Here is a 14,216-nt window from a genome sequence, read left to right on the forward strand (position 1 = left end):
ACGGTAGACTTTGAAGCAAAAAAATGTTACTAGAGATAAAAAGGGACATTTCATAATTATAAAAGTTAATTCAACAAAATATAACAATTCTATATTGGGAAGTACCTAAAAATATAACCTTGAAATACATAAAAACAAAAAAATTAAAGCAGAAATATATAGAAATATCTCAAGGGAGAAATATACAAGTCTATCATGATGAGAGATTTTTAACACACCTCTGTTTGTAACTGATAAACAATCAGACAAAAGCAATATCAATACACATCCAGCAGATTTGAATAACATGTTTAACAACTGACCCAATTGACATATGTAAAATAGTATATCCAGTAGCAGCAGAGTGCACATCATTTCAAGTGCCCGCATAACATTTCCCCAAACTGATCACATTCTGGGCCATAAAGAAAGCCTTAACAAATTTCATAGCAGTGAAATAATAAAGATTATATCCTCAGTGAAATTAAGCTAGAAATGATTAAATTTTACTGAGAGACAGAGAAGATGTGGGAAATTCATCAGGGAAAGAGTGACCTTATGAATAAATGATGCTTGAGTAATTAGCTCTACGTAAAAAAGAAATAAAATGTGATACATACTTCACACCCATAACAACAAATTCCAAATGGAATAAAACCTAAATGTGAAAAGAAAACTATAAAACTTTCAGTTGTTGGAATAGGAAAATATCTTTATGACATAGGCCTAAGAAATATTTTCTCAAATAAGGCTTAAAGAACAAATCATAAAAGGAAAAGATTGATACATTTGAATATGTTAAAACGATAATTTCCATATGACTAAAATTATTGTAAACAAAGTAAAAATGTAAGCCACAGACTAGTAGAAGATAATGGTAAAACAAGTAATCAACAAAAGACTATCCAGCATTTATGAAAATGTCTACAAATCATTAAGAAAATGACATATGACATAATGGGAAAATTAGTGAAGGTTATGTACAGTCAATTCATGAAAAAACTCAAATGGTCAATAAATGTGAAACAATGCTGTATTCCAGTAATCTCAGGGAAATTCAAATGACAATAATGGAATACCGTTTCACACCCATCAGATTGGCAAAACTTAATGTTTCATAAGACCAGATGTTGGTGAGGTTTTGAGAAAATGTTAAATCCTACTGATTGCTGGAAAATTGGTTCAACCACTCAGAAAAATAATCAAACATATCAATAGTATGTGTAACTGAAGTTGTGCATACGTGACAATCAAGTGAAGTGACAACAAGTTCACTTCAAGGAGTTTACCCTAAAAAAACTGTAACACATATTCAAGGAAGTATATATGAGGATTTTCACTGCAGAACTGTTTGTAGTAGTGAAAAAGTAGAAACAATCTAATTGAATTTATTAGGATATTGGATGGGGTACTTTATTTATTTTTCTTTTAAAGAGACAGGCTTTATTTTAAGGATTTTTACATTGAAGACTTCAAAAAGTGGTAGGTTTTTAGAAATTATTGACCTGTATTTAAAAGGAACTGTTGACAGAGTTTCACCGGAAATAATCTGAACAAGCGGGAAAATACAGTTAATACTACTGAAACCTACTAAAATAATTCCAGGACATATGGTTTATCCGACATAATGATACCTCTAAATACTGCCATTGATATGAAACTGACTGCTTCTTACTTTTCTAAACACACAGTGGTATAATTAACAATATTCAATCACTTCTGTTCTTTCCTGAATATATAAAAATTAAAATACCAATTAAAAAACTAATATATTCTTCTCTTTAAATGTTTCTTACAGATACAATTTCAATATTTTCATTCAATGGTGGTGTGGTTTAAGAGATTTTTCATTCACAAGTCAAACAATCCACCCAAAGGGAACTGATAGTCTGTAGGTTCATAGTGCAAATAAAGAGTTTGGGAATGCAGCAACTGACTTTTCTAAAATACAAAACGGATAAAATTCTTAGAAGATACGTTCAATAAGCTCTACGAAGTAGCTGGCCACAAAACTAGAACATGTGATAATTTTCCTGGTGAATTCAGTGGGACTCCAGATGTTTCCAAACTCAACTTGAACTCTCATCTTCAGCTTTGTATTTTGCTTTTCCAGTTTCGCTAATGACAAAAACATGATTCAAATCCCTGAAGTATTCATTATAGTCAAGGGCATATCCTACAACAAACTTGTCTGGAATTTCAAGTCTAACAAAGTCTGGTCTATATCCAGCACTTCGAGGGGTCATTTTCACCAGCAAGCTTGCAACCTTGACCATCTTTGGATTATGCTGCTTGACCAAGGAAAGCAAGGTTTGCATTGTTTTGCCAGTGTCAATTTTATCTTCAACAATCAAGACATTCTTTCCAGTTAAAGTTGAGGGATCATCTCCACCAATTACTTTTATGTCACCTGTTGACTGGTCATTACAGTAGCTCTTCAGTCTGATAAAATTTACAGTCATAGGTATAGATCTATCACTATTTCTGCTCAGTGCTTTGATGTAATCCAGCAGGTCAGCAAAGAATTTATAGCCCCCCCTTGAGCACACAGAGCACCACGATGTGATGGCCTTCCATCTCCTTCATCACATCTTGAGCCAGCCATTTGGTCCTGTCCATAATTAGTCCATGAGGAATAAACACCTTTTCCGAATCCTCAGCATAATGATTAGGTCTACAACATAAATCTAGGTCATAACCTGGTGCATCATCACTAATCACGAAGCTGGGGCTGCGAGTCACCATAACGGAGCCAGCTGGCGCAGGCTGACGGCAGTCTGCTATTTTTTTAAATTAATTTTTATTGGAGTATAGTTGATTTACAATGTTGTGTTAGTTTCTGCTGTACAGCAAAGTGTGGGCTACTTTAATAGGAACCTCATAACAGTAACCTAAACAAAGGAGCTACTAGATTTTTTTCTTTTGTAAATGTATGAGCTTGTAAGCAGTCTGTGGGGCTGTGCCATTCTGATCTGGAAGGTCATTCAAACACCCAGTTTCTTACTGTCTTCTTGCTTTACCGTCCCTTAACATGGTTTTCCTAACTTCATCACGTCTGTCTGCCTTTTAGGCAGTGAGAACAGTGAAAGAGAAAAATAAAAGGCAGGCAGCTTCCTTTAAAATATGTATATATATTTCAAATATTGTAATATTTGCCCTTTTAACGTGTACAGGTTTTTGGTATATTCACAAAGTTGTGCAACCATCATTGCTAATTCCAGAATATTTCCATTCCTCCCAAAAGAAATCTCATGCCCATTACTACGCACTCCCAATTCCTCCAGCTTGGTCATGGTATATAATCCTTTTTATATGTTCCAAAATTTGGTTTGCTAGCATTTTGTTGAAGATTTTTGCATCTGTATTCATAAGGTATATTGTTGTGTAGTTTCCTTTTGATATCTTTGTCTGCTTTTGGTATCATAGTAACAGAATGAGCTGGGATGTATTACCTCCTCTTCTTTTTTTGGCAGAAGAGTTCCTGATTTTGCACCATGGTCAAGTGGGATTTATTTTAGGAATGCAAGGTTGGTTAAACATAATAAAATCAATGTAATACAACATATTAATAGAATAAATGACAAAAATCACATGCATGTATATGCAGGAAAAACGTTTGACAAAATCCTTCCTTGACTTAAAAAACCAACAAACTAGGGATAGAAGGGAACTTCGTCAACCTGATAAAGGGAAACTGTGATAAACCCACAACTAATGATGAGAGACTTATGATGAGAGATCATAATGATGAGAGACTGAAAGTTTTCCCCCTAAAATCAGGAACAAGACAAGGATGTCCATACCTGCCACTCGCGTTCGACATTGTACTGTAGGTTTTAGTCAGGACAGTTAGGCAAGAAAAAGAAACAAAAGACAGCCAGATTGGAAAGGAAGAAATAAAAGTATCTCTATTCACAAATCACATGATCTTGTATATAGAAACTCCTGGAGAATCCCCTAAAAAAAAAAAAAAGCTACTGGACCTAGTAAATTCAGCAAGATTGCAGGATACAAAGTCAGTATACAAAACTCAATTATATTTTTGTACACTAGCAATGAACAATCCACAAGTAAAATTAAGAACACAATTCTATTTACAGTAGCATCAAAATAATCAAATACTTAGGAATACATTTGACAAATTTAACAAAAGAATGTAAGACTTGTACCCTGAAAACTACAAAATACTATTGAAAGAAATTAAAGAAGAACTAAATAAAGATATCCTTTGTTCAGAGATTGGAAGACTGAATATTGTAATGATGACAACACTCCCCAAATTGATCTATAGATTCATTACAATTCCTATCAAAAACTCAGCTGGATTTTCTTTGTCAGAAATTGACCAGCTAATCCTGAAATTCAGATGAAAGTGCAAGGGACCCAGGATAACCAAAACAATCTTGAAAAAGGAGAACAAAATTGGAAGACTCACACTTTCCAATTTTAAAACTTACTAGAAAGCTATAGTAATCAAGACTGTGTGGTACTGGCATAAGGAATAGATTCCAAATCTATGGAATAGAGTTGAGAGTCCAGAAATAAATGTATACATTTATAAGTAAGTGATTTTGACAAGGGTGTCAAGAGCATTCAACAGAAAAAAAAAGTCTTTTTAACCAATGGTGCTGGAACAACTGTTTATGCACATGCAAAGGAGTGAAGTTGGACTTCTACTTCACACCATATACAAAAATTAATTCAAATTGATGAGAGACCTAAATATAAGAGCTAAAACTATAAAGCTCTTAGAAGAGAGCATAGGTGTAAATCTTTATGCCTTTGAATTAGGCACAGTTTCTTAACATGACACAAAAAGCACAAGCAATCAAAGGAAAAATAGATAATTGGACATAATCAAAATTTTAAAATATTTGTGCTTTGAAGAATACCATCAAGAAAGTGAAAAGACAAACACAGATACATTGTTGGTAAGAATGTAAAAGATTTGCAGCTGCTTTGGAAAACAGTTGACTGTTCCTCAGAAAGTTAAACAGAATTACATATGACCCAGCAACTCCATTCCTAGGTTTATACCCAAAAGAAATGAAAACACATGTCCACACAAAAACTTGTACATGAATATTTGTAGTAGCATTATTCATAATAGCCAAAATGTGGAAATAAATCAAATGTCCATCAACTGGCGAATGGACAAATAAAATGTGCTATATCCATGCAAGGAATTTTATTTGGCTATAAAAAGGAATGAAGTGTTGATACATGCTACAACACGATTGAAAACGTGCGAAGTGTGAGAAGTCAGCCACAGAAGATCACATATTATACAATTCCATTTACATGAAATGTCTAGAGTAGGGAAATCTATAGGATGATTGGGAATGATAGCTAAAGCGTACGTATATGGTGTTTTCTTGGGGTGATAAAAACATTCTAAAATTGATTGTGGCGGTGGTACACCTCTGTGAATCCACTTAAAAACATTGAATTATACACTTTAGAGGGGTGAATTGAATGGCATGTCAGTTATATTTCAGTAAATCTCTTACCAAAAAATAATGTTGATGGGAGATTTACTTTGCAAATTTGGCATTTCAAATAACTTGTAAAGAGGTTAAAACTTCCCTACTATTTGGAAAAATATGCATTTTAAAATATTAATTTTCCAAATAAAATTTATTTGCAAAATACTCAAAAATTATTTAGAAAATATTTAGTTAAAATAAAATTATAATTTTGATGGAATACATTTTTAATGTACAAAAATAAACTATGAAAGTACTAAAAATATAGATGAATATTTACATAATTTGGGAAGTGGGCAAATCCTTTCTAAGGCTAACAAGAGCAAAAATCGTAAAAGAATACACTCATTTATTTAATGACATAGTAAGAAAAAACTTAACATATTTTTTAAAAAACATTAAAATTGAAAGAAAAATGACAAATTTGGGAGAATAATTGCACCATGGTAGAGCAATAATTCAAAACTCATTATGTGAAGCTGTCTTAGCAATAAATGATCATCCCTTCAGTATAAGACTAGGTGTGATGGTTAACTTTCTGTGTCAATTTGACTGGAGCTAAGGGATGCCCAGATAGCTGGTAAAACATTATTTCTGTAATGAGAGAAATCCCAGAAATGTTACTTTAAAATAAATGCTCTGTGGAGCTCACAGGGAACAACTAGAGAATACAACTGAGAGGATCAGTGTGTTGAAGATGAAGCTACCTACTTGAGAAAACCATAGAGTGTTGTATACCCACCTCACCCATACCAATTTACGTTGCCACAATATTGAAGGAATGGAAAGCCTCTTCTACGGTTCATGTTCCAGGGACCATCTTAGGTTTCACTAATTGTGTTCAGGGCAGAGCTGCACACATAGCAGACCTTTAGAAGCTGCCTGGTATAGTGGGAAAGGCTGCGGTGTTGAAATCGAGATACCTACACCTGAATCTAGGTGTGCACCTCTGGGCCAATCATTCAAACTTTTTTTTTAAACAATCCCTCAATTATCTTTTTCTTTTTTTTTTAATTTATTTATTTTATTTTTGGCTGCATTGGGTCTTCGTTGCTGCAAGCGGGCTTTCTCTAGTTGCAGCGAACAGGGGCTACTCTTCACTGCGGTGCGCAGGCTTCTCATTGTGGTGGCTTCTCTTGTGGAGCACGGGCTCTAGGCGCACGGGCTTCAGTAGTTGTGGCACGCGGGCTCAGTAGTTGTGGCTCGCGGGCTCTAGAGCACAGGCTCAGTAGTTGTGCGTGGGCTTAGTTGCTCTGTGGCATGTGGGATCTTCCTGGACCAGGGCTCAAACCCGTGTCCCCTGCATTGGCAGGCAGATTCCCAACCACTGCGCCACCAGGGAAGCCCCCAATCACTCAACCTCTTGATCCTCAGTTTCTTCACAGACTGAGGATTATTGATAACATAGGTTATAGATAATATATGGATAAATATGATCCAAGAAGGTATAATTGATTAATACTTGTGGAATAAATAAACCTTGGCATTTGCATTTGTAAATAATTACTGAGGCATCAAGTAGGGAAAATTTCACAGACAAGGAAAGAGTTTAGGGACTTTGTCACAAACTTTGTAATATCGAGACAACAGCTTTGTTTCTGGTATCTCGATATTTCCAACTCTCCATTCCTTAATCTTCATAGCTGGTAGGAAAATATCTACTTGTACAAATCTTCTACAGGTTGCATTATTTTAAAATATCTGTAGAATCATTAATTCAACAGATGTTTATGGAGGACCTGCATGTGGCAGGCACTATTCTAGGTTCTGGGGATGCAGTGGTAAAAGAAATCCCTGCTGGGTTGGAGCTTACTTTCTGTGCAGTTGTCAGAGGGCTTTACACAGTACTGGGGGCGGGTGTGTGTGTGTGTGTGAGCATGTGCATGCACTTACTGCTTAGTTCCGAGGTGGCATCCACCTCCTCCATCCATTGAGCTTTCTTTCTCCCATGCCCATGTGAAGTACTGAATGTCTGTTTTCTTCTGGTTGATGTCAAGCACCTTGCCCTTCAGTGTTTTTCAACAGATACTTATTTGATTTTGCAGAGCCGCTAGGTGGAAAATTAACAACACAAATTTATGGCATTAAAATTTTGCAGAGCTTCAAAATTTCCATTGGAGGGAGTTCCCTGGTGGCCTAGTGGTTAGGATTCTGGACTTTCGCTGCCATGGCCCTGGTTCAATCCCCGGTCAGGGAGCTGAGATTGAGATCCCACAAGCCGAGCAGCACGGCAAAAAATTTAAAAAAATAATTTCCCGTTGGAGATTTATTGAGCATGTTCAGGGAATGCAGAATTTTTTTTCAGAAAGATAAGTTCAGATATGAATACTCAGCAAGTTTAGTTACCAAAGACATGCTCTCCAAAAACACAAAATTAGAAACAAGAATGAGGGAATAACCGTAAATATAGGAAAAGTTAAAATAATTTCAAGTGAATACTTTGATCAAATACAATGCCAGTAAATTTGAAACCATAGGATGATATGGTAATTCTCTAGGATAATACAAACTTCCAAACTAAAACAATCTAATAGTGATTAAAAAAAAAAAAGTAGACGAATTACCATAGAGGAAATGGAGAAAGTTCTCAATAGAACTACTATTGGGACTCCTCTGTCCCAATCCCTTTTGGCATCCAGAAACAACCGTATTTAACTATTTTTGTTTTCTGTTTTTCCTAGTATTTACCTCCATGTTTCTAAACAGTAAGCTCTGTGATGTATATGTTTTATTTTTTTGTTTTTTGTTTTTATTGGAGTATAGTTGCTTTACACTGCTGTGTCAGTTTGATATATATGTTTTAGACACAATTGCCTGCCTATGATTGAATCTGAGGATTTAGCTTTCTTACACCATCCCATTCCATCTCATTTTTCCTCCCTTCATCCTTTAAATATCATAATTTTTGGCTAAATTAGCACTGAATGCTTAACTTATTTTAACTATGTATTGTTCGTTTTTATTGCAACTTTTTAATGTTCTTTGAGCTGATAATCATCCCCTTATAATATTTTCTTACTTCCTTGTATACCTTTCTCTTACTTTAACAAAATTCTCCCACAGAATTGTAAAACTCCTTTGCACACTGTTTTTCATATACTTATTCATAACACATAACTGTTTCATTCTACTTTTTTCTCTTTTAAAAAAAACTTGCCTGGCATAACTTTTCTGAACTCCTTCAGCTTACTGCCCCAAACCGAACTTTCAGCTTAGGTTGCACCTTAGGCCTGCTCTGTCTCTCCTCTGTTAGGTACTCTGTTTCCTTGACCCCGTGCCTTCCTCTTTATACCTTTGCTTTGGTGGAGTACATCCTCAAGTAGCTTCCTGAGAAAGGGTGCATGGGAAGTATACCTTTTGGATCTTATGTATTGTTCAGAGTTCTGTTTCTGAGGCTTTAACATACTCTAATCTGTTTACTCAAAGTGCAATTTATTATTTGTTATCTAGTGCCCGTAAATCAGTGTAGGTCTATACCTTCAACATCATGCCTTTCAAGAGAAATAAGCAATCAGAAGTTGTGCTCAAAGTTATGCTCAAACTGAGCTCAAATTTTTTCATCCATCGAAACTGGTCATAGGCTTCAGGTACTCCCTAGCACACTGCAGAGTACTCCTGGAGCTATGTATGTCTTGGTATGAGAAAAACAAGCCCACATTAACAACTGCACATTAGGACAAGTTGGGGAAAGCCGCAGTACAAAAGAGAAGGTGCATTGGGAATGCGAGCCATTTTCTTGTGAATCTTATTTGCCTGCAGGACCTGCTTTAGCCCTGAAAACCCCGCCTATATGTCTCAGCGGGTCAAATAGCCCAGTATACAATGGATAACATGCTGATTGGGTGTCCCATGTTCAGGCATTCAGTAACAAACCAAGGGTTTCTCAAAAGGAGGATAGTGATTTGTCAAAGAAAGCATGAGTTTGATTTATGCTATCAGAGCTCTTTACAGGCTCCATCTATCTCTCCAATCTGAAACAGACCCCTTGGATACCGTTGGAGGCCCTGGGCCACAGAAGTCAATCAAGAGAGCTTTCTGTAGCCTGGAGTGCCTGGAGCGGGTTCTCCTGCTCTGGCTGCCACTGAAAGCTGGCAGGTAAATGGGTTACTCAGTAAGGGGTCAGAGGAACAATCCCAAATGTGGGTAAATGTTTCCTCCAAAGTATAAAGGATCCATCAAGCATTGTGCCTCTTTTTTAGTTTTAAGGAATGAAAGGTACAGCAATCTGTCTTTCACTTTGAAGGGGATATCCAGAAATTCCCTGTGCCACGAGACCCCCAGAAGCATCACTGACATAACAGGCTGCTGCATTTCCCACCCTCTGGCACACCTGTACTTTACCAAGGAATCTAAGGCAGTTTGTACTCCCTGATTTCTGATCAGCATGATCTCATCAATGTACAGACAGTATGATGTTCTGTGGGAGGGCGACGGGTCAAGGTCCCTGCACACTAGAGCATGACGTCCAGAGAGAGTTGAGGTAGACCTGAGTAAGACAGTAGAGTCTACACTGTCTCTGCCAGATAAAAGCAAACTCTCTCTGGTGCTCTCTGTCAAGGATGGAGAAGATAGCATTTGCCAGGTCAGTCACCATAGAATAGGCTCTGGAGGTAAGTTTAATTGCTCCAATAAAGAGACTGTATCTGAAACAGCAACTGAAAGTAGAGTTACCACTGATTCATTTAACAATAGAATAGAACAGTCATTCTCCAAGACTTGTATGTCTTCTTCAAGAGCCAAATAGGCAAGTTAAACATTAATGTGGTAGGAATCCCCACTCCTGTAATCTCTGTGACTTCCCTAGGGATGCAGTAGTGGTTTACTATTTGGGGAGGAAGGAGGTAGTTTCAGTCATCCACCATAATAGCCGTATCTCCATGGGTAAAGGAAGTCAAGGTAGAAATTACGACCAGTGTGAAGCATGTATATTGCATTTATACATTTAGAATATCAACCACAGGAGAGTTCATGGACTCACTGGACCCTTTTTTTTAAAAATTTATTTATTTAATGTATTTATTTTTGGCTGCGTTGGGACTTCATTGCTGCGTGTGGGCTTTCTCTAGTTGTGGTGAGCGGGGGCTACTCTTCGTTGCGGTGCGCGGGCTTCTCACTGTGGTGGCTTCTCTTGTTGCAGAGCACGGGCTCTAGACGTGCGGGCTTCAGTAGTTGTGGCACACAGGCTCAGTAGTTGTGGCTCATGGGCTCTGGAGCGCAGGCTCAGTAGTTGTGGCGCACGGGCTTAGTTGCTCCACGGCATGTGGGATCTTCCCGGACCAGAGATTGAACCTGTGTCCCCTGCGTTGGCAGGCGGATTCTTAACCACTGCGCCACCAGGGAAGCCCCACTGGACCCACTGTGACATCAACTTAGGTCAAAACTCCATTTTCCCCGACCCCATGAGCTCACATTCTGAGCACAGTCATACTTAGTGTCCCCAGGGATTAGGGTTAGCACAGAGCCAGTGTCCAATAATACTCTAAATGGCTGCCCTTTCCCCACTGCACAGCTACTCTTGTAAATGTTTGCATGTTCTCTTGGGAAAGGGTAGGAGAAGATTTTTAGTAGGCATTACTTTAGGTGCTGCCACAGGTCTTTTTCAAGGATAAGCAGCCTCTCCTTCATTCAAGGAGCTTTAGGTCTGGGGACTGGGTAAGGAGTCCTGTCTTAACATCATGGTGACTCATTGGACTCCACTTCATCAAACCTCAGGTTTTTTCCGGTATGTAGATCAAGGAGAACCTTAAAGGTTTTCCACATTTTTAGTCCTATGGGTCCTATGATCTCTTAGTCACTGTCAAAAATTATCATTGATTGATGAAATCATTTTTATTATGCTCACAAATTCTGTGGGTCATAAGTACAAACAGGGCACAATGGGGACAGTTTATCTCTGCCCTATGACGTCTGAGGTCCTTGTAGAATACTCGAAGGCTGGAGGCTAGAATCATCTGAAGGCTCATTTACTCTCATATCAGAGAGTTGATGTTGGCTGTTGACTCTGGGGCCTTGGTTCCTCTCCACACAGGCCTTTCCATGTGATCTCTCTGCATGGGCTACTTTGGGCTTCCTTACAGCATAGTGTCAGAATTCCAAGGGCATGCATTCCCAAGAGAGAGATTCAAGCAGAAGCTATGTCCTCTTTTCTGATTTAGCCTTAGAAGTCACATAGCATCACATTCTCTGTAATCACAGGCTCATCCATGTTCTAGGGAAGGGAAACCCACACCCCTGAATAGAGGAGTGTCACTGTCACATTGTAAGAGCATGTAAAATAGGATGGATATTGGTGCAGCCATCTTTGGAAAATACATTCTGCCACAAATAGGAGGCATCAGTTTTTCATCACCCCCATCTATCAATCCTGGTTCTAGGGACTTATGGACAGGGCTTGTTGGTTTCATTCATGCAGAAATGATGTTGTAATATTTCATTAAAAATATATGTATATACACATATACACACATTATGAGCCTAGCTGAAGGCATGCATGAGCATTTAAGATGTTTTGTTTTATTTCTGTGTTCTGTGTGGTCGTAAGAGGATTGGCCATCTCCTCAAGGATTTTAAATTATCATCATAAGCCATTGAACAAATTTTTACATGTACTGCCATGCTTAATAACTATTGAGCTTCTTCCAGATTAAAACCTCTAGTTTTGGTCTGACTTCTATTTAGATTCGACCTCTATTTTTGGCAAAGACACTGTATTTTTATTTTCCAGCTCTAGAGCTGAACGAACTGTTTTCTCTTGAAAGTGGAATGTTGTTCCAAACTTTTCTCAGTTTTAATAATATCACCAACTTTAGCAGTCTACTTGAATCCAGAAGTTAAATGAATAATGTTACATTACAAAAGTGCAGATGTAATATCAACACATAGTAATACATTCTAACTAAAGGAGCGTTGGGGGTGGGTGGGAATACTCTGCTGGAGGTATTGAGCAGTTTTTCACAGGAGCATGCAAGGACAGAGGAACAATTCTGCATGAGTAGTAGTTCAGATAATTTGGGCATTTTCCAATGCCGTCTCCCATGCCACTCTCCTTCAAGCACATTAGATGATTCAGTCTTTCTGGAACATCCATCACATTCCATTTCTTCTTCTTGGACTGTCACCTTCCCAACCCATTCTCTGAGAAGCGAACTCCTGTTCAGCCTTAAAGACACAATCGTGTCACCTCTTTTGTGAAGCCTTCTCTTATTCCACCCCTCCCCTCCCGAAGCCAAAATGTTCGCTTCCTCTTTTGCAATCACAAAGCACTTCGTGCATATGCTACCATTACTGCACTACATGCTCCTGGGAGGGGAGGAAGAAGAGGGGTTGGGAGTAACATCTAATCTTTGTATCCTGTACTCAGCAATCGAGAATGCTTTATTGGGGCTTCCCTGGTGGCGCAGTGGTTAAGAATCCGCCTGCCAATGCAGGGGACATGGGTTCGAGCCCTGGTCCAGGAAGATCCCACATGCCGTGGAGCAGCTAAGCCCGTGCGCCACAACTACTGAGCCTGCACTCTAGAGCCCACGAGCCACAACTACTGAGCCCACGTGACACAACTACTGAAGCCCGCACGCCTAGAGCCCGTGCTCCACAACAAGAGAAGCCACCGCAATGAGAAGCCCGCGAACCGCAACGAAGAGTAGACCCCGCTCACTGCAACTAGAGAAAGCCCACGGACAGCAACAAAGACCCAACACAGCCAAAAATAAATAAATAAATAAATGCAGGTTCCTAGTCCTACTGAATCAGTCTCAGGAGGGTGGGTCTTTTTGACACAGTCAGTGGTCTGTGGACCATACTTTGATGAACACTGTTCTGGGCTGGGCACCTCTCTGTACCTGCCCAGCCTGCTCTCTCTGAAGAGCTAATTTAGCATCTCCTATTCTTAGTTAGCCTTACTTTTCACATTTTCTAAGCCATGTATTTGACCTCCAAATTCTTCCATAAGAGTATTTCCATTTATTTAGCTTTCAGATATGGGTGTACATTCTGGAACCACCTGCCCTAGAATTTTTTAGCCGACATATAATTTCATGTTTGTTCAGTTAACCTACATTCATAAGGAATGCATGTGTGTGTGTGCACACATGCATGTTTGCACACAATTAATGAAGTCATGAGGCATGTGAAATAGTGTGTGGTTTATAAATGATTCAGTTATACTTTTTATTCCACAGTGCTTTTCTTTTTTTTCTTTTTCTTTTTCTTTCTTTTTGGCTGTGTGGCTTGCAGGATCTTAGTTCCCCAACCAGGGATTAAACCCGGGCCCCGGCTGTGAAAGTGCCAAATCCTAACCACTAGACCACCAGGGAACTCCCCTTTTTTCTTTTTCATTTTTAGTGCTTTTCTGATTATATGTTTATATTGTCAGAAATGTCATTAATATTATAAATCATAGCTGACACAGGGATGTCTTACAGGATTTCAGAAAATGGAGGATTATGGTATAAAATATAATCAAACCTGTGTTCCAGTAGATAATGTTTTAAGAATTCATTTTCTAACCAATAATTTACTTTGGAAAGTATCGAATCCACTAAACCCATTCCAGTATTATATCTTTCAGTACTACCCTCCCTAACCAAGTCAAGTCAAGAAAGAAACTGAAACCAAAAAGTTTCTTCATTTCTCTTTCTTAGGTAATGCCTATCATAGAACCCGGCCCCCAGTGTTTAAATAGACCACGTGTCTTGTGCAATGGTTTTTTTAAATGACTCAGTAAAGGAAGAAAGTGAATTTTGCCTACTCTGC

General features: G+C 38.2%; 2 protein-coding genes across 2 annotated transcripts in view; one reads left to right on the forward strand and one right to left on the reverse strand.

Annotated features, from left to right (window-relative positions):
* KCNMB4 (potassium calcium-activated channel subfamily M regulatory beta subunit 4) overlaps nt 1–14,216 on the forward strand; it is a 68,756-nt gene that overhangs the window by 8,564 nt on the left and 45,976 nt on the right. The gene's annotated exons all lie outside the window — the stretch shown is intronic.
* LOC118901954 (hypoxanthine-guanine phosphoribosyltransferase-like) lies at nt 2,049–2,724 on the reverse strand. The gene is given in 2 exon segments (XM_036865797.1): nt 2,049–2,516; nt 2,518–2,724. Coding segments are annotated over 2 exon segments (675 nt in total).

The sequence above is a fragment of the Balaenoptera musculus genome, chromosome 10 (genome assembly GCF_009873245.2).
Source record: "Balaenoptera musculus isolate JJ_BM4_2016_0621 chromosome 10, mBalMus1.pri.v3, whole genome shotgun sequence".
NCBI lineage: Eukaryota > Metazoa > Chordata > Mammalia > Artiodactyla > Balaenopteridae > Balaenoptera > Balaenoptera musculus.